The sequence below is a fragment of the Euprymna scolopes genome, chromosome 7 (assembly GCF_053919585.1).
Source record: "Euprymna scolopes isolate OS-2025 chromosome 7, ASM5391958v1, whole genome shotgun sequence".
Lineage (NCBI taxonomy): Eukaryota > Metazoa > Mollusca > Cephalopoda > Sepiida > Sepiolidae > Euprymna > Euprymna scolopes.
The window spans coordinates 124,558,931-124,584,428 of NC_136488.1; the positions used below are offsets into that span (position 1 = coordinate 124,558,931).

The following is a 25,498-nucleotide window of genomic DNA, read 5'->3' on the forward strand; positions in this document are numbered from 1 at the left end:
TCAGACATGCAGCAAGTTTTTTTAATCAGTTTTGGGGCAAAACTTTGGCTGCCAAGAGGTCTAAGTTGAAAAAGTTGACCTTTGCAGACTCCTCCCCGAATTTTGGGTCTAAACACTTGAAATTTTAGTTGTAGGTTACCTGGGCATGAGTCAAACTTTTTAATATATATATATATGTGTGTGCGTGCACATAAAGTTATAAACAGTACATAGGGCCCGACCAAAGCCGGGCTGAACTGCTTGTAAAGAATAAACAAAGAAGATCTAAATTAAGTGTAGTTATTGTAAAACCTTGTGGATGCTAGAATAAGAAGCTCGGGTGACTGAAGTGTACTAGATTGGCAGGTTCCTGACTAAAATAATAGGAATGTAGGGTCCAGGAGTCTAAAAGTGGAGGGGTGGGTATATATGTGCCTAAAAATGTACTGAAGTGAAGTGGATGGGAAAGGGGTCAAGTATATTTTCCTTTGTAAAATCACATATGCACATAAATGTATACAGGCACACTCACATAGCAGTATAACATCTGTGGAACCTGTTTAAAACCATGTTCCCAAGATCCTGCGACATACTTCGATGTAGAGAGGATAATATCTTTCTTTTCAGGGCCAAATCACAATGAAGCTTTTACTGTAGGGTGCACATTTCCTGAATATTTGATGTTAAGTGACTGGAAAAGAAATAGTTTGTAAAATGTTTTTCAGCTGCATTTCTTGGAATCTGGGGTTTATGAATTTTTGTGCTCTTGAATTTTAAATTCAATTCTGTATGTAATAATTTAGTCTTTCAAATTTCAGATGCATTAAGGTGTCTGGAAAGTGTGTTGGAAGTGTAATACTATTTAAAGCTCTCTTTAAAACTCCCATATATTTTAGTAATCGGGTTGGGCATGGTTAGCATAATTTCTGCATGGTCTGCAGAAATTTGTGGTTATAATTGGAAGTTTATGTTTACCAGTTATTTTAGATGTCATGAGCAACTTATAGGAGTAACTTGTGATTAAATTTCTATTAAATAATTTGAAAGCTAATGTAGTGGGGAGTGTTTGTCTAACAGCTGTAAGAATAGCTTACCTACATTGGTTCTGATTTTAAGTGAAAATGGAGAGGTAACCCAAATGATATTTCCCATCTTGTGTTCTTATTATGTGTTCTGGGATGTGGGGTTTGGTGTATAGTAAATCTATCTAAAGAATTTGCTTCCCTGGAGTTCTCTTTTATAAAAAGGAACGGATTGATTAAAAATTTCTAAGATCGATAACATCTTCAAAATTTTATAGCTAATGTTAGATATGAGATTTTTGAATGCTAACTGTGGGTGGAATGATTCGATATTAATGTATCTTAGCTTCTCATATGTCTAGATTTACAATAAGAAATATGTCCCATGAATAAATCTATACTATTCTTAATCTGTTAGTTAATCCAGTTTAGTATGTGTTTGCTGGCTATTTTTTTGCAAGGATTAGTTGTCTGTATATGGATCTGTTGCTAAAGATTCTCCTGTGGTCCTTTAGGGTGATGAAAGCCTCCTGTTTAGCTACTTGTTTGGTTCTTTTTTCTATCAAAAAAATTTTGTCAATTTATTTTTTGTGTGTGTGCAGTAATCACTGTTTTCATAATTAATCCCTAACCCACCTAACGTTTACAAAATCGAATATTTAAAAAACAAATAACATAATAACACCCCTCCTATTGTTATTTAAAATAATAATAATAATAATAATAATAATAATAATTTGGAGGAATAAAAAAAATGCCCCCACTCTAATTTCCCTGTCCCAAAATTGAGAACCATTTGGTTATACATGTCAGCTTACCAATAACTGGACAGGAAATGGGTGCTCATTACTTGTTAAATTTTTATAGGAAAGTGATCCCCGACATTAAAATGTAAGTAAAAAAAAAGAGAATTTGAAGTTTTTTTAGAGGTTAAAGTATGTCAAGATATAAGTAAATATCAGATTTTCATGGAAAAAATAAATAAGTGTTATGAAAAAAGCATAAAAGTTTGATCACAATGAAATTATAAATTAAAACAAAATTTTAAAGAAGCAAGAAATGACACCACATCAAAGGAAGTATAAATACTAGTATAAATATACTAACTATTTTTTAACAAAAAATGTGTATCAACTTTTGCAAACCAATAATGATTCATAAATAATTGATTTCAAAATATGCCATTAATCGTTTCTGATAAATCGTAGAAAATATGAAATAGTGATGCAAAAAAAATAAATATCAGATACTCAATAAAGAGAAAGAACAATTATTAAGTTTAATGAAATTAAGTGAAAAACATCAAATATTTCAGGGGAAAAAAAGATACTCCCTACTGCCATAGGTGTGATAGTACAATAATGTTTATAAGTCTTATTGCACTACTGTCATTGAGAAATAAATAAAAGCTTAGTAATACTGATTTGTCCAACGAGCAGACCCCTCCCCCCTGAGATACAGCATCAAAAATTAGTAACAAAATACAGTACAGTATATAATACATGTATAATACACATGTATATAATCAAATAACATAATAATACTGTAAGGCGAGGCAAATACCATAACTAGGGGCTGGAAAAACATCAGATTTCACATCATCACCTGATAAAACTGTATTCTAGGGCTAGCATATCCCGGGGGTTCTGCTTTAAATTCATATTCTGGTAACCCCATACACAGAGGATAGTCTGATTTTTTTAAGTAAAAAATAAAACAATATTAATTAAGTTAAAGATACTTCTACACAAGATGAAGCAAATTGTTTTACCCCTTTTTTTTTAACTCTAATTGTAAAGTAAGTTTTAGGTTTAGTTTGGTTTGTCTTGTGTAGAAGCAGAAAGTTATATTTAAGTAAATATATAACATTTTTAAATTGTCCATTGTTGGTATTTTTTGTTATAAAAGAGATTAATTAAAGTTATATTTAACTAAGAATATTGTTTGTGAAATTGTTCCTTGAAAGAAATATTATTTTATTTGCTTTGTAATAAATGTATGTTACCTTTCAGAAATAGTTATCAGCTTTTTAATGTAGGAAGATCCATCCCACAATAGGACTTTTAATTGGAAACAAGTGAAGCATGCATGGTCCCCCGTGAGTGCACAGTGAACAAGGCATAAAAAAAAAAATGACTAAGTTCAGCATTCCTCCCCCATTTAACCCAAAAGGGGACGTTTTAGTCCTTAACATATGTAAATTTGAGTTCTGCACCATGCAAAAAGAGAAATGACTAAGTCCATCATTTGCACCCCTTCCCCCATTTAATTAGGCCATAACATCTTTAAATTTGAGTTTAGCACCATGCAAAACTGCTAAATAGACATACACAGAAAATTTTGGACAAATACGGTAAAATAGTCCCAAAATGGAGTGTTTTTATGAGCCCTAAAAAAAATCCCTGCAGCACACACCTAAGAATTATCATGAAGTATAGGCAACAAAAAAAAATAGAAATCAGTATATAGAAATCAGTTGGTTACAACTTTTCAGCAAGTTTTATAAAAATCCAAGACATCAATTTTTTTAATGAGCAAAAAATTGTCAATTTTAGCCATTTTAACATGAAAGGCACCCCTGGGGGGGGGGGGTCAACCGGAGTTTTCCTGGAAAATGCATTCTGTTACTTTTTTACTCAAATCAGGTTTCATGTTTGTCCAATATTTCTTAAAATTCCAAAGTGTAGTCATTGAGAAAAGTGCAGACAGATGAACAGACAAGGGTGCGTTTACAGGCCCACCCTCCTTTTATTGGGGGACCAATAACAATTGCCACAGTCTAAAAGGATTTATCATTCATTGACTGAGACAAGAAAAGGTTAAGTATAATATCAGAACAGTTATCGATCTTTATCAAAGTAGCTTCCTTTTTGTCAACCAATTTTTCACGCATATGAAACCACAGCTATAAAACAGAGACTAACTACAAGAAAATTAAAATATCTATGGAGCCAGTAACTTTTTTCCTTTCTTTTCCAGACAACAACCAACATGCCTGAAGATGGTCAAAGACCAAACCAACCGAAACGTTGCACAAATAACACTCAAGATGAGAACAATAGTCCGATCAATACAAATAATATGAACAGTCAGCCCTTATCTAAAAAATTCAGAACTTTAATATCAGAACAGATACAACACTTTTATGAAAAGTAAAAATAGATAAACAAGAAAAAAAAAACAGCAGTTTTAAGAGAAACATTAATTTTATGCTTAAAACTTTTAAAAAGAATGGAAAGAAAAAATGCAAACAAATTGTTGTACTTATTTTCTCTAACAAATATTAAAGCAAATAGTTATGTATAATTGTTTGGAATTCTTACAAATAAAAAAAAAACGAAGTTTTTAGTACTAATATATAATTAGTTTTATGAGAGATTTTATGTATTTTAAACAAGCAAAAACTGGGTGAATAGGGCCATGTATATAAAAAGTTGAAAAAAGAAAATCACTATAAAGATGAGCATTAGTAGATGAATTTAATTTATTTTTTGTGCAGTAAAAATCATGTTAAAGACCAGTATCATTTAAATAAATGAAGTATCAAAATCTAGGAAAAAGTAAGTCTGGAGAAAATCCTATTTCATCCAAGTTTAGTACAGTTGTATTATTACTTATTTCTTTAATTGCTGCATTTTGGAACAAATTTGCTTGAATAAAAAATAAGATGACATTTACATGATTATAGTAATGTGAAATAAAAACCCGCTTTTGTAAAGATTACTTAGTTTTAATGAAAAACATACAATATCTAACACTATGTTATATTTATTAAAACAAAACCAATAACCATGTAATAGAATCAGGCTAAGACACCATCTTGTATATGATCTGAATTGTTCGATAATTTACTCAAGCATTCTGAAGAATATTTAGATGAACGTCCTGAAAATTAAGTATTCCTATATTCACTTATTCTTCAGATATACCAAACTGTAAGGGAGCGTTCATTATTTAGTATCAAAATCTAATGTTGTATGTTGCAATTAAGATGAGTGAAAAAATGAGTAAATGGTGACTTCAAAATAATTTTACCTATTAAGGAATTAACCTAGTGATGCGAGTGGAATGGGTGGACAAAATGGATAGAGAGTAAAACCATTTACAATCTTCTTTGTGGGACTAAATATTGGGGAGAAGCAGTTTGTTTGGAATAAATGCAATAATTTTTAACAAAGATAAAATGTGTTGTATAGAGCACTTTGATTGTCAGGATTTCACCAAAATATAATTTATGTTAAGAATTATGTTTTGATAATTTAGTTACGAATTTTAACATGTATCAACATTCTTTCAGAAACTATTAAAAATAGAATTATGTTTATAGTTGTGATAATCTTTAGCTGAAAGAAATAGAATAAACATTAGGTTAGACCTGACAGTTGATGAGTTAAGCATATGTGTGATTTAGCATATGACATAACAGTCAGCTGATTAGGATTTTGGAGTTAGTTAGATCCAAGATTGGAGAGAGTTAGCATCCAAGATTCGAGACGGATGGATGTGTGGAAAGTGCCCACAATTGAAGAGATGGGGTAGGAAGAAAGCGTTTGCAAGCCTTTGAGGATTTGGGACTCAACTGGACTGGAACAAAAGAATAAATGTATATATTTTGTAACCAGTGAGTTGTGTTATCTGTTCTGAGGAAATGCTTCTTTGTTGCAGCCGTCTGGAGGATCGAAGAAATGAACCATCCAACAGAAAAAGGTTAGTTCCAAATTAAGGTACTATGAATTGTCTTTGTATTACAACCTGTTCACTCAACAACATAGCAGACATTCAGCTAGGCCACATGTACACGATTCAAATGTGTACATACATATCACAAGCAACACAATAGATTAGGGTTCAAATAGTGAGGAACCACTATAGACATTTAATGACACATACACACATTCAGATGAACTCTGTCATAAGTACATATCTCTGTATGATGTTAGTACTCCATTATTCGACAAATGTATGCACAGTTTTGTAAGACAGGCTTTAGGAAGTACTATAAGTGGTAAGTTTTAAAAATTTGTTTAGTTAGTGCTCAGGTATTTTCCTAATGAAACTGTGTATCCAAGAGAAAATGGAGATTACATAGCATGACTAAATTTTTCAGAAGAAGGTATTGTAGAGTTATATATGAAGGTGTGCAGAACGGATTATATTCGTTGCCTGAAGATGTCATGCTTCTAACTATGAATAAATATGTTCTGAAATGTATATCAAGCTATATTTGTATAAATAAAACATTTTTAAAATTATATATACATATTTAAATGAGTGGGGTCGCCAAGAATTGTTATGTTTTTTTATACTTGTTTTATTATTTGATATTTTCATTTTTTAAATTATTGAATAATTTTTTTAAAATAGTTTTAACGCATTTTGGATGATCTTGTGTTTTTTTAAAGTGTCCTCTTCAGAAAGTTTGTAAGGGAATTATTATTTAATTTTAATTTTTAGATTTTAATTTCTTTCTTTCTTTGATTTTCGTTTTTAGTCTGTTGGGATGTTCATAATATTTAAAATTTGATAATCATAACAAAATAGCTAATTATATGACTAATTATAACATTCCAGATACTGTTATTTCCTTGTGAGGTATAAATTAAAATTTCATAGTCCGTTCTCAGTCCACGCTTCTATATCTATGTAGGAGCATAGGCCAATAAAAATCAGAACACCCTACACCCTACAGTATTGATTAAAGGCATTTGTTGATGAAAGACCTTTGTTGATAAAAAGGAGCGATATTTATGAATAAAGATAAGGTATTTCTTAGTGTTCCACAAGGGCAGAGTTAGATATAGGATCGGTTTTTAATGTGGGGTGGGGGGGGGGGAGTAAAACACTTAAAATACATAACAAAATAGTAAAAAGTCAAGCAATCAAAAAGTAATCAAAAACAGAAAATAATTCTGGATGCAGCATTTACAAGGAACCTCTACAGTACAGACATACATTGTGTACGCTTGATATACTTACCATAACAGACAAATGAAGGGCTGTATTCAATTCTCTATCTGATAATCTGGTGTTGGCTCCCAAGCACATAAGAGCCATTGCGCATGCTATTCTATCCTTCAAGATCATCACGTGTAAGGCAGAGTGTTGTGATAGGCTTGCCACAGCATTAATATTATAGTTGTACTGATTCAGGAGACTAATCGCCTGAAAAATAGAGGAACAAATGTACATATATCTATATAAATTTTAATGCATACAGGGATAGAAAACCTTGTCAATAAATTATGTGCTTCATTTACGCAGCTATGATCACAAGTTTCATGCCGTAGTTTATTCACCAAAATATTAACACGTTTTTTATGCTTCATTTACTTTTGTTTCTATGCAATTATTTCGCACAGAATTGCAGTAGAACACTGATTTTAAGTAATCTCACACACACACATATATATAATATAAAGCTGAATGTCTGTGTGTGTGTGTGTGTGTGTGTGTGTGTGTGTGTGTGTGTGTGTGTGTGTGTGAATAGGCTCCTGTATGGTTGACTATTTTAAAAAACTGATTACATATGATGATAGAAGATGTATCGAGACACAGGAATGGGTATGTTTGATCTGGCAGAATGGTGGTTCATTAAAATTGTGGGGTCTGCCTTCGCGCATGGCCCTCAAAGTATGGAAATAAAAAATGAAAAAAAAAAAAAACGTTTATAAGGGTTTTTGATATAGATGTACATAATAATACTTTGATAAGTATGTTTTAACTTAAATAGGGATGGTATAATAAAATTGTGGGGTCTGCATTCACGCCTGGACTCCATAGAATGGAAATAGGCAAAAACTTTAATAAAGACTTTTCATATCTATCTGCGTAAGTATACTTTGATAATTATGTTTCAGTTTGAAGAAATATGGTATAATAAAATTATGGGGTGTTCGTTCGCGCATGACCTCCATAGAATGGAAATATGTCACAAAGTTTAACAAGGTTTTTTAATATAGATCCACAGAATATTGTGATAAATGTTTCAGTGTCAACAGGTATGGTATAATAAATTATGGGGTTTATCTATTTTATTTTGACTTTCATCATATTTTGCTTTAGTTTTGATAGTTTTGATACCCCCCAAATTCGAAGCTATCTCATTACAACCCTTCCTTTTCATAACCTATCATACTTTAATAAATCAGAGTCCATTTTCTGTACGCTGTTTTTGAACCCTGTCAACGACGGGTACTTTTGCTAGTATATATATATATATATATTTATATATATATATATATATATATATATATATATATATATATATATATATTATCATTTTTTTCATTAAATACTAATCTCTAAATGGTCATCGATCTGATAGCATAATACTTATATAAGTTTGTTGCACCTTATCTTAACTAATGTTCCTACAAAATTTGCCCTGTAGTTTCTGAGAAAAAGTGGAATGGACAGACAAAGAGATATATATATATATATATCAGATGGATTGAGGGTTTTCATACAAATCTTGCAAATAGAAACGGAGCTTCAAAACGGTAGAGGAAGATTATAGACCAGTTGCATACAGGGTGTTCTGCATTGACTTGGTTTTTTTTTTCATGTTCTTAAATTTCAGAACCATTTGAAGTATTTAATAGTGGTAAAGCGCAATGAATAGGTGTTTCTGTGTACTATTTGTGGGTTTGGGAACTGGAGACCATGGACAGCTGAAAATCTCTAGAATGCAGGAAGAGACTGATCTGCATCACAATGATTCTGACTGAATTAAAAGTTTGGGAGATCTTTGCTGTAGCTCAATGTTTCCTGAATACACTGAATGCTGTGAGCTGGAGAATTGCGATGGAAATCTGAAAGCAGTGACTAGGATGAAAGATCATAGTTTTGAGTATCTGTACAATAGAACGTATTCAGAGGCTGCATGTAAAGGTGTATTAAGATTAAAGCAAGGCCATGCAGATCTGAAATGGTATCAGACTGGAGACTATGAAGAAATCAATGACCGAGAATCAACTACTTCTTATACAAAAGTTCCATGAGTCAACTGCTCATTGCCAAGGTCCAAAAAAAAATCACCTTAAAAAGGCCAAGAAACTTTTCAACATCTAGTTGAACTGGGATGCAACAAGTTTGTAATCTTCCCACACCATTTTCTAAGCCCCATTTCTATTTGCTGGGTCATGCATACCCCTAATCCATCATATTTTAATATATATACATTTCTCTTTGTCTGTCCACCCATTCTACTCTTTCTCAGAAATGACACGACCAATTTGATTGAAATTTTTTCAGAATCAGTGGAACAATGTGCAAAACAAGAATTGGCTACCTTCAAGTTTACAAAAAGTATTGCAGGTCATGAAGATCAAGTTTTCTGAAATTTGTTCTCATCCTGAGTGTCATTTTCACATGGTTTCAGTCAATGTAACTTTCAACAGGTTCGAGCCTGCCTGCTTACCACCACTTTTTTTTCTTTTTGTGCTCATAATTTTCCTTTTTCTATGCTCAACTAACACCCTTACAAACACCTCCATTTTCTTTTGCACCTTTGTGTCACGGGTTCGAGCCTGCCTACCTACTACAACTTTTTGTTTTTGCTCAACACACACCTACAAACATCTGGGCAATGCCAGACAACCAGGCTAGTTTATCAACATGTAGAAAGATCAGTCAAATACATATAACAGGGTTTTATCCCAGGTTCACCTATCTTTATATACAAAATCTTATTGGTTCAGTTAATCATGTTACAGTAAAAATTTGAAGTGACATATGCAGTTTCAGTTACAAATTTCGAAACAGTGGACCATCATGTAAAATCTGAATAAACCATAGCTGCTTGAATCTTCTCATGAACCTATGAAAATAGCCACCAAAAGCAACTTCTATACATATGCAGGGCGAGTTATGAGAAATGTTTTTAGAACGCTCCTTGCTCTCCTTGAGTAAGGGATAGGGAGTGAGGAAGTTAGTCTTTAAACCTGCTTAAGATGCTGTTTAGTTTGTTGTTATTTGTTTATCTTTTATCAGCAAGAGCATCCATGATTGCTGTTTGAGCTGCATTCCCTAATCATGTCATTTCACACTTTGGAGATCTCCCGTGGCCTCTGTGCTCACCCAATATTTCCATATGTGATTTTTACCTTACAGATTTTTGAAATCACGCATCTATGCTGGGAAACCTCACAAACTTGGAGAATTGAAGACTGCAATATGTGAAAATATCCAAAAAATAGGTGAAGAAACTGTAATGAAAGTGGAGGCTAACTTTAAAAAATGGCTATCATTTGTCTAACATAATTTTTTGCTTCTAAATATTCCATAGTTTAGTAAATGTTTTTATACACATTATAACATTTTTGTTGAAATATTTGGAGAGTTTTGTTTTCCTTAAAAACATCCGTTTCCTGTGACAGAAATCGATCCATAGTTAATTGTAAATAATATCTTAAGTAAAATGGCGTCTTCCTTATTCTTTTTAAATTAGGTTAGCAATTCAAAAAAATGTATTCAGCCCATATTATCACTACTGGCCCCCAAGCAGACAAAGGCAGGAGATAACTTACCTCTTCAGTCTGTGCCCAATGGATGGGATAGCCACCATATGTGCTATCTTGAAGTTCCATTTGGTTGGAATTATAATCACAAAGCAATTTTACAGATCTGAAATGTACATCAATTTTATATGAAACTAGCAGAAGTACCCAGTATTCCACAGGTCAAATATTCATAAAGATTAAAATAGATATATGTAAAATGTTAAGAGTATATATAAATTATGGTAGTCACTTAGATCTTCAAGGACACCAAACTCTGCAGCAACGTGTCTAGCAAAGGCAATTAAGGGCACTGAACTCTTCAACGACTTGCATTGAAAAGGCCGCCAAGAGCACCAAACTATTCAGCAACTTGCATAGCAAAGATTACCAAAGACACTGAACTTTTCAGCAGTTTTTACAGCCAAAGACAGAGACTCAACAGTTATTTTAAGAACATTTTGTTATAAAAAAGAAAATATATTAAAGATTAAAAAAATTTCATCTTTAATATATTTTCTTTGTATGTGCTGAATAGCAAAATTATTTCAAATCAGATCTAATATTTTGCTAATGACTTTTCCTCCGAGGAGATGCATCTATATCAAAAATCCATGGGTTAAGGAAAGTACTCTGAATTGTATTCTTTGTTCAAATAATACATTTTTGGTTTGAAAAATGATATTTTCCTGAATGAAATTGAAATATTTAAAAAAACAAAAAAACTATAAAATTCATTTGCTCTATCAAGTACATTGAGCTATTCTGTTTTTGGCTAGTCTTTGGAAAGTGCTTGATCACAAGTTGGTGAGAGGAAAGTTTAATCTACAAATCCATAAGAAAGTTCATCATAGTGGCATTAAAGCGCCTAGCCGTATTGATGTCGCCAAGTTAAAGTTGCCTGAAGTTCAAAAGAGTATGGTGAAAAAGCTTGATAATCTTGCATTTGATGGCACATGAGTGAATTTCAGGACTCGGGTTTATTCTGCTGGCGCTGAAGTTCTTGGCTTCAAAAGGAATAGGAACAAGGATTGGTTCAATGACAACAATCTTGAAATTAACCAATTGCTGATGATGAATAAACAAGCTATTTATGAATCTTTACTTTGTGAAAATCATTCTGATCACAAAACTAATTTGCAACAATACAAAGAGGTCAAAGCCACATAGCAACGTGAACTAAGAAAAATGAAAAACCAATGGTGGATGAATATAACAGCAGATCCAAAAGGCGTTTGATACAAAAAATTTGAAGGAATTTTATGGACTCTAGCGCCAAGTATTTGGTCCTCCTACTTCTTCACCTGATGTTGAAAGATGGTTCCTTTGTTATTAAGGATCCAGAAATATTTTGAAAAGATGGGAGGAGCACTTTACTGATATATTTCACAATCTCTCATCCGTGGATGCGGATGCAATTGATAGCCTACCACAATGTGAAGTTGTATTCAGAATGGATTGTTTGCCTAGTCTGGATGAGGTACAACTGACTATCGCACAAGTCAGCAGTGGCAAGGCATCTGGTTTGGATAGTCTTCTGGTGGAACTTCTTAAGATTGGAGGTATGAATATTGCTGATGCTATCCTTTGTTTTGTTGAGATCTGGGCAGGTGCTCCCGTTCCACAGGAGTGGATTGATAGGGTCTTAGTTTAAAGAAAAGCGAAAGAAGAACATTTGTGACCACTACCGTGGGATCACGCTGTTGGAAGCTGCCGGGAAAGTTCTCACATGACTTCTATTAAACAAGCTACTGGACGACGTTTGTCCTAATGCTATTCCAGAGCCACAAAGTAGTTTTAGGTTTGGAAGATTGACTATGGATATGATTTTTTCAGCCCGGCAAGTCCAGGAGAAATGCATTGAGCAACAGATGTCTCTGTATTTGTGGATCTGACCAAAGCATTTGACACCGTTAACAGGGATGCACTCTGGTTGATCTTTGAGAAAGTAGGGTGTCCTCTAACTTTTGTTAGAATATTCAAACAACTGCACAGGGACATGAAAGTTAGCGTTTACTTTAACGGAAAATTGTCTGATGAAATCCCAGTTTACAATGGTGTCAAACAAGGTGATATTCCTACCTCTACTTTGTTTTCTATATTTTTTGCTGCTCTAATTGCTCATGCGTTTCAGGATTGTGATAAGGGTGTCATGTTAAAGTTTAAAACCACAGGTCACATTTTTAATCTTAGAAGGTTTAATGCCAGAACCAAGCTGCATCATGTCTTAGTTAAGGAACTACTATATGTAGACAATGATGTTTTTTTGTCACACACTAAGTCTGATATGCTGCATATAATGGTTCGCTTTGACTTCTGCACTACCTTTGGTTTGAAGATCAGTCTGTCTAAAACAAAGGTGATGGTGATAATCACTCCTGCACCAGGCCAGTCATACACAGATCTGAACATCATGGTCTGTGGTGCATTTCGAAATTTTATCACTGCACAAGCAGAAAGACCCAGCTACAGATTCTTTTATAAGACAAGGATGTGTTCTTTTTAGAGCCCAATTGAACCATGATACTTGACTTTTATACGTTAAACTTTAATTCAAGTGATTATGTAAAAATAATTTAATAAAATCAACAATCGGTTCTTTGATAAAACAGCAACACATTCAAAATGAATGTTTTTGTTGAGAGCACAACTGAACCAGGATACTTGACTTTTACATTTTAAACTTTAAGTGAAGCCATTATTTACAGATATAATTTTATAAAATAAACACTAGATTCTCCACAGTGCAATGTAGACTACAATGTATCGTGAACTAAGTCACTGCAGGAAAGCATGTGAAGTTTCTTTCTGGTATACTGCAGATGGGTGAGTGTTCTAATTAGAGCAGGCAATCAATTAATTTGATTAAATGATGTCACCGATTTCGGTAACAATGAAAATATGGAAAAGTGAAAAATTTGTTGATCCTCAGTCAATCCTGATCAACATCAGATCTTTCTGCCAGTTAGTGTATGCATGAAATGGTAATAAAAATCATATATACATACTTTAGATCTCCAGTCTTTAGTGCAGCATGAATAGGAAAAAATCTGCCATTGCTAATACAGGGGTCAGCTCCAGCACGCAGCAAGAATTCAGTGATGATTGAGAGGCTTTTAAGGCAGCACAAGCCTAAGGCAGTTTCTCGCTGGTTATTCTTATAGTTAATCACTTCTCTGGCATCAGGATACTTTGATAAAATCTATAAGAAAATGGACACAAAAATTAGAAACTTTAACAAACATGATAAAACAGTAAGAATGATAAATATATGATGTACTTACAGGGTGGCATAATAAAATTGTCGCATTAGAAAAGACGACATGATTCCATTTTTGTTTGAGGAAAACAGGTTTTCTTTTTTGTTGCAGACCATCTACTAGTTGGCCCGTTGTGTGCAAATTCCAAGAGAGATAGGAGTTTTCTATCATGCCTGAAAGTGACACAATGTTTAACGAGCGAGATTGGACATGCACTGCTGTACAACTCATACTCTCTACTGATCTAAGTTATGACAACAGGACCATTGCCAACACCCTCAAAATGCATCCCTAAATTACCACAAATAACGGACATGCCCAGGGTGATGGAAACAAAGTTTACGGCCAAGGTTATACTCTTTGGTGTGGTTTCAAGTGAGGGCCACATCATACCACCTCACATCTTCGAAGTCAGTTTGAAAGTCCACAAGTGTACCTGGATATTCTGAAGAGTGTGATGATACTCTGGTGCAATCAAGTGGTCGCTGGCAGACCCTGGGTGTGGTAGCAAGACTTGCTGCTGGCCCATGTCCAAAGAGACCCAAGCTTGGCCTCGGAAGTAGTGCTACGACTTTGTACCCTTCTCTCACTGCCCCCCCCTCCTTCCCTGACCTGAACCCACTAGACTACTTCGTTTGGTCATACACTGAGAACATTATCAACATGACCACCCACAACACGAAAGCTAGCCTGATTGCCACCATCTGCCGAGTATTCGCCGAGCTCCTGCCGGTACTTATGGAAAAGGCATGATCCAAGTTCCAGAGCTGAATCAAGGCGGTGATTGAGGCTGAAGGTGGCTACATTGAATAGATATCAGTTCTACTACATAATCAAATCACCTGAATTGACTGTTTCAATAAAAGTTTTAAAATAAAGCTGTAGTGTTGTTTACTTTAGGGCGACAAATTTATCGTTCCACCCAGTACAAGTAATGATGAAAAGCCGAGTTTTATATTCACAGATGATGAAAATAACATCATTTTTTTTTTCTATTTCTATGATTCTTAAGCTAATGTGTTAATATATATATTTTTAACACATTTATACACCTTAGACAAGGAATATTGCCACTGAGACCTAAGGGACTGGTGTGAATAGGGCCAACATTTATAAGGAGAATCCTAAGTAGGAAGTTGTGTAGCAGGATGTTTGTTCACCTTACATGTAAATTTCTATAGGTTGGTACAGTTGTGAAAAAACAAAAGCAGGGAGAGATCATAGTTTAAGAAAAGAAGCTATTGGAGTAGAAAGTTTTCCAGTACTAGCATGAAGGAGTGAAATTTTGTTGTGGAAAAAAAAAAGAACAATGATAAAACATTTCAGTGATGGGTCAGATGTTGGGGCTTGATGGACAGTACGGGACCTATTAGGCCAGAAACTCCTTTAGTTCATCTGTGTGGAAAAATATGTGATCCGGCTGATACACTTTTATTTTTTGAATTTCAGAATGATAAATAGCTAGCTTAGTTTAGGTTTATTGATATCTTGCGAGATCTAAATTGTGGGCTTTAATTTATCCAGGAGTTTCTGATACAATGGACTTATTATGGGTGAAAGGTGTTATGGGGTGACACTATGGTATCATGAATGCATGCAGCCAGGTGCATATTGCAGTGAGGGTGAGTAGAGGAGTGCAGAGAAATGCAAAGACTTAGCTGGAAAAATAGAACCAACTGCCGAGCTGTCAGTTTGGGCTTGTTACAAGCAACCAGATGGTATATTGTCTCGAAAATGGAGACCGATTTGGAATTATCTATGAGATGTCAAAGGAGATGTTTGAATTAGAAGTAACATTAGATGATAAGGGCCACACACAGTGCTGGGCGAAAGAAATCCAGGGGACTGCCAATAGATATCAATGTGAGCAACCACCCCACTTCCAGGAAAGAGAGAGGGAGGTATTGAGTGGTCGAGACAGGGGGGGGTGCGCTCTGAGAGGAAGAGAGAAAGAATGTTTTTAACTACTCTCCAAGGGAGAGGGGAGGAAAAAGGGTTGGATTCAGAAAATGGAATTTTAAAAAGAGTAGAAACTGAATTGCTGGGCTGGTCAAGTGCTCTGGACTTGGGGGCCCTCAGGGCCTGATGTTATGTTAACTAGCCTGTGTTAATGAGAAATCTGTGACTTTACTGGTCTGGTCATACATCGTTCAATGTTATAGTCAGTCACCTCAATTTAGACAGTAGCTGTTATGAAGTAATGAAATTAATAAATAGTTTGTTATTATTATAAACCGGAGTTCTGTTTGTGGTGAGGACTCTTCATTTTGCAGCAAGCCGCAAGGACCAGCGGAGTAATTGATGTACCTGGAGACTACACAGGATAGGAGACGATTCAGTCGAGAGGCGAAGCGCCCCACTATGGAAATAAAACGTGTGGAGACGATCAACAGACCAACTTGTGATGGGACAACGTACAATCAAAAGAGCACCTGTCATATCAGGTGCAGTTTGACGAGGTTAGAGACACCCAGTGTGGTTGGTGCAGTGCCAGTCCCGTTATAATGGTAGTCTGGGTTAGTGGACATGATGATAGTTTTATGTATTTATGTGGAGTCAGTTTTTTGGATCTCAGTGTTAGAGAATGTTCATTGGCTTTCACATATAGTCTTCCTACTGGTAAAGTATTATATGCTATGATTCTTTTGGTATCTAATATACAGTTATAATCCAGCTTGGTTCTTATAAGTGTTAGATATAATTTAAAAAGAGTTTTTGGTCCCCTGACAAAAGGGGAGTGGACCTGTAAATTCACCCTTGTTTTATCTACATCCCAGTCAGTGTGAAATAGAAATTTAATTAGCTGTACAGATTTGCTGCGTTTAGACATTAAGTTTTGAATGTGAACTATGAATGAGAATTTACTGTCGAATATGATACCTAGGAAATAGTACTATTTCATAGTAGGTACTTCAGTACTTTTTTCATTTGAGTAAGGCCCTTACTGAGTTTACTTTTAGTTTTTGTTTTAGAGTATTTGAATCCATTTTTAATGATAAATTGATAATTTTATTTAAGCATAATTGTAATATTGTTTCTATCGTGTGGGGGTTTTGAATAAAACCGGATGAGAAAGTAATCTATATTGCGATAGTCCTAACCCGACCGATATTGAATGACTCATTGATCAGACATTGTCACATCGTCTAAACTTTTCTTAGGACACCAGCCTGACTACAGGCAGCTGGTCAACCAAATTAACCCATTCATTGTGTACGTAGACAGGCACAGGCGTAAAAGAAGCACAGGTGTAAAATAGCCACAAGCAAACAGCGATCAAATCAGCAATTTGAGACTGACTTTTAAGCATTGAAAAGTCCTTTTCTCGAAGTCGCCCACTTGTTAGACAAGGTAGTAAGCAGAAATATTAAAGGAAAGCACAAAGCCATTATTTGAGAGTTGTGAATTCAATATATTAAAAGACGGCACAAGACGATTATTTGAGTCATAGATTTGATTCATTAAAGAACGGTATAAAGTTGTTATTCGTGAGTTGTGGATTTTTATTCATTGAAGAAGGAAAGAAAATAAAAAGAGAGAGAAAGGAAAAAGAGCAACGTATGGTGCCACACCATTGTGTATTTTCAAACTGATCATCTGAGGACATTATTTGCACCTTTACTGGTGGACTCCCCTACTCACATTTGTGCAGATTTCTGAGTAAAGATGTAATAATATTAATGATAATCTAATCTTATAGTCTGTATTTTCTTTTTATACAATATTATTAATTTCGACATGAAATAAAGTAATTTACAGTATGCAGTCATTGTAAAAAATTTCCAAGGTTGAACAAAAGAAGAAACATGTCAGTTGATTTTTTTCACTTTGTCACACTTAAACTTCAATTAGTACTAGCATTGGTCTATGAGGTTTAAAGTTGAAATTTTTGTTTGTTTGTTTCAGTTAGATCCGAAAAATATGGTTGTCAGTCTGTTTGACCTAAGTAGAAATATCATTTTAGTGTGTCTATCATGCTTAATTTCAAATTAGTACTTGCATCAGTCATATACGTTTAAATTTAAAATAGAATTTTCCTTGGTCTGTCACATCTAAGTTTGAATTTATTCAAATTTATGTTTGAATGTCCACCCTGCTGAAGTTTGAAATAGCAACTTCGTTGGTCCTTCACACTTAAATTTAAAAGATAACTGTCGATTCATCTTGTTTCAAATAGAATTTTTGCTGGTCTGTCATACTTAAGCTTCATTTAGTACTTGTATTAGTCTGTAATGCATCAGTTTCAAAAAGACTTTTCGGTGGTCATGCATAGACAGAAGAGAACAAGGAACATGCCAGCATGCTTCAATATCAGATAAAAGAGAAGAAGAAACAGGTTAGTACTTTTCAAGGTGAAACAGAAGAGAAAAGAAAACATTTTGAGAATCTCAAAGATTGAACCAATGAGAAAAAAAGTAAGCAGGGCTCAAAATCAGACAAAAAAGAAAACAGGACATGTTAGTAGATTTCATAATTAGACAGCACTAGAAACACATCGAACATGAGATCAGACTTAATTTGTACAGAAATTAAATTTTTTATCAACATTTTTATACTCTATTAATACTCCTCCCCAAACAATTCTTTTTATATAAAAACTCACAAATACACAATTACCAAAAATAAAAAAAATGACTAAAAAAAGTAACCCTGCAAAAATAAAATAAAAACATTAAAAAAAAAGAAACATATTTCCAATATGAAATAGCATAATTATCTATGTTTATTTAACTAGACAATTATACTAAAAACTTAAAAAAAAGAAACATATTTCCAATATGAAATAGTATAATTATCTATGTTTATTTAACTAGACAATTATACTAAAAACTTAAAAGAAAAAAAAGAAAAAAAAAAAAAGAATAATCCCACATTATGCTGACTGTTCCAGAAACATAAAAAGGTATAACAGTAAGAGAGGAGGGGGGGGGTAGTGTTAAAATGGACATACCTCAATAATTTCTGCAGTGGTTTCAATCGCATAATGAAAGACAGTATTTCCATCTTTGTCTCGACTCTCCAATGTTGCTCCACAGTGCAATAATTTGGTCACAGTATTTTCCTGTTTTGCTTGAACAGCAACCATCAGCGGAGATTGTTTTGTCAACGCACTTCGCTCATTAACTTTGCTGATTAAAAATGAAGATAAACCAAAAACATCTTATCACTTCTGAGTTAGAAACAAGACAAATACAGGTACCAATATTTTCGCAATGTAAATTGCCATTTATTTTATGTGTATGTGTTGTGGTGTGCCTACCCTACCAGATATTAACAAACTCTTCTACTTATTGTAAAGATCAGGAGAGTATGTCACTCAGTGTTAGCACACAGGTAATGAGTATTGCATTCATGGTAGTCAAACTGACGTATACCCACACTCTTTATTTGTTGTATTTGCTTGTCCATTCAATATATTTTGTTTCCATGAATTATTGAGTTGTCTTTTTTCCGGAACTTTATAGGACCATAACAGTATGCATATAGAAAAAAAATAGTTCATAGGATTTTTCAAATTAAAAGGATTAAAAAAAAAAAAAATTAACCACAGAAGTTAACCAGTGATATATTATTTTAGGATCAGGTAAAGAAAGAAATTCCCGAAAAGGATAAAGTTGTTTTATTTTTGAATCTCATCTTCTCGACCTCTCCCAAGCAGCAACAAATTACCCTATCCTCAACTCACGAAGCTAAACCTTTCCTCTCCATGATAGAGGTGGTAGCTAACAAGGATATGGTTAAAATAACAGGAGTCAGCTTCAAGATCTATCGTTCTCAGATCAATAGTACCTCTGTGTGTGGCAATCAAAATTATGTGTCAGATTCAGAACTGCAAATCCATAGAGTTAGGATTACAACGTTGCTTCTCCAGATATGCAACTGACATTCTTTGTATGTTTTTGATCAAACCTTCCCTGACTTTGTATATAAATGCCGAGCCTTGCTGCTTTGGGTGTTAGGGGTTAAAATCTGCAATCCTGTAGGCATAATAAATAACTATGATCAATGATGGGGACTTCAAGCAAACCATGAAGTTGGAAGAGTTTAGCCAGAAGATTGGAATTGAATTAAAAATTCCTGTCTATTTCAGTGTATAAGACAACCCTTAACGTTAAAAAAATCATTTTTAAAAACCAATACTTGATAAGATACCGGGTGTTGCAATCTTTAGCTTAAGCTAAACAAAAATGGTTTTGTAATTTCGTAGTCGTCTTATACAACTGATATATGATAAATTTATGAAAATTTGCTCGAATTTTGTATCTCGTCTTATCTGACGGTCGCCTTATATGCTGAAATATACGGTAGTTCCTAGAGAACAATTGTTTAAACCTTCAAGAGAATTTTGGATAAAAATTCTTCTGTTTTTATTTCACTTAGAAAGTGACTAATTTATAACAATTAGTCACTTATCTTTGCCATCAGCTGCCAAAAGTGATATATACAAACGTCTGTCCATATTAGCTCCCTCATTCTTTAAAGCTATGTAAAGAAACAACTCAAAATTTGATATATAGACATTTTTTTAAAACATTATAAGGCATCTCAATTATTATTAATGACCTATTCTTAAGTTATCAACAGTTTTGTTAGCTCATTGAATCTACTGTTTCCAGCTTATTCTAATTGTAAGCATGCTGCATGCTTAGTGGTATGCATATATGTATAGTGCAGAAGGCAAGCCTTCAATGGACACATACTTGATGAAGAGAAATGACAACATTAAAAAAAAAAAATGTCTTTTTAGATGCACGGTTCCATCCTGTGATTGTGATTTACTTGAGATTTTGTAAAAGTAATGTTTACACCAGATTTTAAGCTCCATGAACAGTCAGTTTTTATGCCCATAGATTAAGAACTGATAAATTTTATGTAGTTTCGTGGTGTGATCCAAGTGATATTTATATATATTCCGGTAGGAGAAGCAGTTGGATCTCTGTGGGTCTCAATAATAGATAAGCCTCTGGACCATAAGCTAAAGTTCTGTTTGTCTTTGGTTGGGCTTGTGTTTTGGTTTAGAGTTCTTACTGCACATCTGTCGTTCAGTAGAAAAACAAGTACTATTGTAACATCTAAAACTAAAGCATTATTAATTATTTTAAACTTGAGCTGTTATTTTGTCTAAAAGAAAATCCCTTTATTATAGCAGCGACTAAGAACACCTGATTGAGTCAGGCACAAAAATTCAGATGAATACAGTGGGTAGACGATCACAGCCTGTGCACTGAATATACACGAACCAGGTTCAAACAATAACAGTTTGCACCTGAGAAGATAAGAAAAATTATTATAGGTGGTTTGTAAACATCATTGATTCTTCATAGAGCACACAATGCTCACATGGATCTTATCATCAACATTGTTGACATCAATCAAAATCTATCGTATCTGAGAGCAGTTCCATCAACCAAGGGCTGTCTATTTACCTATAAATAGGTTGGATGATGCAAAAGCTGTGGGGTAAGGATAAGAATTAATATTAGTACTCCCATAGTGCTCCCTATCTTTTTGCTATCTCATTAACCATTAACCTCAAGGGTTCCCTAACCTTGATAAATAGCAACTCTAAAGTAAAAAAAAAAATAATAGAAAATTGAAATTTCACTTTTATCTTTATTTGTAGAAAATCATTCCTAAGTCCGAAGCTTGTTCTGCTTCAGACACCTATACTGCACTTCTGTGAAATATACTGCACTACTGTGAAAATATACTGCACTACTGTGAAAATATACTGCACTACTGTGAAAATATATTGCACTACTGTGAAAATATATTGCACTACTGTAAAATATACTGCACTACTGTGAAAATATATTGCACTACTGTGAAAATATATTGCACTACTGTGAAATATACTGCACGACTGTGAAAATATATTGCACTACTGTGAAAATATACTGCACTACTGTGAAAATATACTGCACTACTGTGAAAATATACTGCACTACTGTGAAATATACTGCACTACTGTGAAAATATATTGCACTACTGTGAAAATATACTGCACTACTGTGAAAATATACTGCACGACTGTGAAATATACTGCACTACTGTGAAAATATATTGCACTACTGTGAAAATATATTGCACTACTGTGAAATATACTGCACTACTGTGAAAATATATTGCACTACTGTGAAAATATACTGCACTACTGTGAAAATATATTGCACTACTGTGAAAATATACTGCACTACTGTGAAAATATATTGCACTACTGTGAAAATATACTGCACTACTGTGAAAATATACTGCACTACTGTGAAAATATACTGCACTACTGTGAAAATATACTGCACTACTGTGAAATATACTGCACTACTGTGAAAATATATTGCACTACTGTGAAAATATACTGCACTACTGTGAAAATATATTGCACTACTGTGAAAATATACTGCACTACTGTGAAAATATACTGCACGACTGTGAAATATACTGCACTACTGTGAAAATATACTGCACTACTGTGAAAATATACTGCACTACTGTGAAATATACTGCACTACTGTGAAAATATACTGCACTACTGTGAAAATATACTGCACTACTGTGAAAATATACTGCACTACTGTGAAATATACTGCACTACTGTGAAAATATATTGCACTACTGTGAAAATATACTGCACTACTGTGAAAATATACTGCACTACTGTGAAAATATACTGCACTACTGTGAAAATATACTGCACTACTGTGAAATATACTGCACTACTGTGAAAATATATTGCACTACTGTGAAAATATACTGCACTACTGTGAAAATATACTGCACTACTGTGAAAATATACTGCACTACTGTGAAAATATACTGCACTACTGTGAAATATACTGCACTACTGTGAAAATATATTGCACTACTGTGAAAATATACTGCACTACTGTGAAAATATATTGCACTACTGTGAAAATATACTGCACTACTGTGAAAATATACTGCACGACTGTGAAATATACTGCACTACTGTGAAAATATACTGCACTACTGTGAAAATATACTGCACTACTGTGAAATATACTGCACTACTGTGAAATATACTGCACTACTGTGAAAATATACTGCACTACTGTGAAAATATACTGCACTACTGTGAAAATATACTGCACTACTGTGAAATATACTGCACTACTGTGAAAATATATTGCACTACTGTGAAAATATACTGCACTACTGTGAAAATATACTGCACTACTGTGAAAATATACTGCACTACTGTGAAAATATACTGCACTACTGTGAAAATATACTGCACTACTGTGAAAATATACTGCACTACTGTGAAAATATACTGCACGACTGTGAAAATATATCTTTTCAGTCCTTTCTACCATCTTTTTTTTCTGCCTGTTCCAATTCCAAACACACGCTAACTGCCAAGTGTCCCTGATACAACACAAAACTTGATGATGAAACCCCAATTTGCGAGCTTTAAGAAATTCCATTACTTTTGCATCTATTATGGTGAGGAGTGATAGAACCTGTCAGGATCCAATCTATGGATCAAACAAAATCCATCATTTACCAACTATTTATTTACAAAATATACACCTACAAAACAAATCTACAAATTATTTGCAATATTTTTAATATAATGGGGTATGATTACAGAAAGTTGAAAGGTTCTACTTATAGACACTGGTGATAGGAACTGACCAATCAAATGGAGCCACATTCTGATAGCAACCAATCAGAAACCAGAATTGCTCCATAAAAATATTGAATCTTTCAGCATTCCTGCACATAATTTTTTAATGTCCATACGAGGAAGATCTGTTGTTCTTTATCTGAAAAACTTTAAAGTCTGAAACTTATACAGAGCAGCTACCCATCGAAAATTCTTCATTCCCAGGACTTGTACAGAATAGTTACCCATTGGAAACTCTTCTGAAGTTAAACATGGCTTTCAATGTAAGAATTTGTATGCAAAACTATTGCAGACAAGATGAGCCAGAAACCAAATTAAATGGTGAGAGTAGAGTTGTATTTAATTTATCGCTGCCATAAAAAGATGGCATCTCTGCTTGACATGCAGAAGATGAGAGAAAGTACAAGTGCATGCTGAAACAAAAGTATTGATCATGTGTGACTCACGTGCTTGTCATAATAAATAATATAAAGACAAACTTAATAAAATTTGTCAGTTGCATTTTAGCACTCAAAGAGCTAAAATCATTGAATGATACAGATAAATATTGTTGTTGGAGGAAAGTATACCACATAATGTAATTCCAGTGTTGAGCTCATTAATCTTGAGTTCAGTATTGAAAATTTATGCGATAAAGATCTAGTGACAAATATGTTGTTGCATTGAATATGGTGTCATCTGAGAAAAGTATACCACATAACAAAGTTCCAGTAGTGAGTACATTGTTTCCATTAACAGAAACTAACTCTCCCTCTTTTTTTTGCATTTTTTTTTTTTAAATTTCTTCAAAATATGTGTACAGTATGAATAAATATTTGAAGATATTAAGGACTTGAAACATAAAACCGTTAACAAAAATGACTAAATTTGGCATTAAATAACCCAAAAAGATTGATATGCCATAAATCTAACAACATAATCAGGCTAATCTTTTATCCATCCAGCCATCCTCCACTCTATAATACGTGCATGTATTATGCATTTATGTGTATTTAAATTTAACAAGTAAAAAAACTTCCAAATGAAACACTTTAAAGTGTTTAGGGAAAGGAAGAAAGCATATAGCAAGTCAGACAACTCTCTACTGTCTAAAATGAATTTGGAAAAAATCTCTTCCACTATCCATTTTCTCCACTCTTTTCTTTACATCAATTGATATACATTTTCTTTTTTTTGTTGTCATTTTTTAAAAACTTTACAGCTCGAGACGTTTTTCTTTCTTATTTCAACTTCATCGATTAAAAGGCTATTTTTTATGGATATGAATATTAACACAAACACAGGCGAAGCATAATTTTTTTCCAGTATTTTTGATAAAAAGTGTACACTGATATTGTATATTACCTGCGGATGTGCTGGCTGTAGAAAGCTTCACTGAATCCGACATAGGCAGCTACATGCGTCGCTGACCATATAGGTTTATCCCGCAGACAATCGCAAATCTTCTGCAGCAAGTTGATATCTATGGATGTGGTGACAAAACTTGTGAGCTCGGAAAGGCGTGTTGAATAACATTTGAACTGTGCAAAGGCCTCTCCTCGATCTTTCAATCGATATAAGCTAAAAGAAAAAGACAAATGACAAGATTTGTTATTGCAGAGAAAAGAAAAAGTCTTACATATTCAAAATTCTTCAAGTTATTTTATGAAAATTGTCTCATTTCTTACTAGTCAAAGTCTCTGTCTATACCAGCTAATCCCTAACATAATACGTAGTTTGTTTATATTTCAATAGATATTATGCGTCCATATTTAAATATGCATGTGCACCTACAACAGTCAGATAGATGTTTTTAATAGAGCTTGACGACGGTTCATTTTAGTCTACAAGTTTATTTCTATTTATATAAAGTTGGGTTTCCCTTACACACACATGTTACATAGCGTTATCATTGAAGTTATCACTAGGGTTATCATAGAGGGGCACCAAATTGATGTTTGGTGTATAACATAAAAGGGGAGGACCATAATTGTATTTGTTGTCATGGAATGATAATTATTAGAATGAAAGGAGATTCCGCGTGCGTATGATCGTCTAGTTTCATATGCGGTTGTGTGTGTTCATCTCTAATTGTTCATATGCTTTTGTGTG

The 25,498-nt window shown here is 33.7% G+C and overlaps 1 protein-coding gene across 6 annotated transcripts in view; it reads right to left on the reverse strand.

Annotated features, from left to right (window-relative positions):
• The window catches only part of LOC145279928 (85/88 kDa calcium-independent phospholipase A2-like), a 421,383-nt gene that overhangs the window by 202,466 nt on the left and 193,419 nt on the right, over nucleotides 1–25,498 (reverse strand). For all 6 annotated transcript variants that reach the window (XR_013868488.1, XM_080131502.1, XM_080131500.1 and 3 more), the window contains exons 4-8: nucleotides 24,752–24,967; nucleotides 18,710–18,887; nucleotides 13,507–13,700; nucleotides 10,529–10,625; nucleotides 6,978–7,163 (exon numbers count right to left, since the gene is read on the reverse strand). Coding sequence is in view for 5 of the 6 variants with exons in the window: in XM_080131502.1 (XP_079987628.1) it covers nucleotides 6,978–7,163; nucleotides 10,529–10,625; nucleotides 13,507–13,700; nucleotides 18,710–18,887; nucleotides 24,752–24,967 (871 nt within the window). In the remaining variant the exon portion in view is untranslated. The remainder of the gene's footprint in view (nucleotides 1–6,977; nucleotides 7,164–10,528; nucleotides 10,626–13,506; nucleotides 13,701–18,709; nucleotides 18,888–24,751; nucleotides 24,968–25,498) is intronic.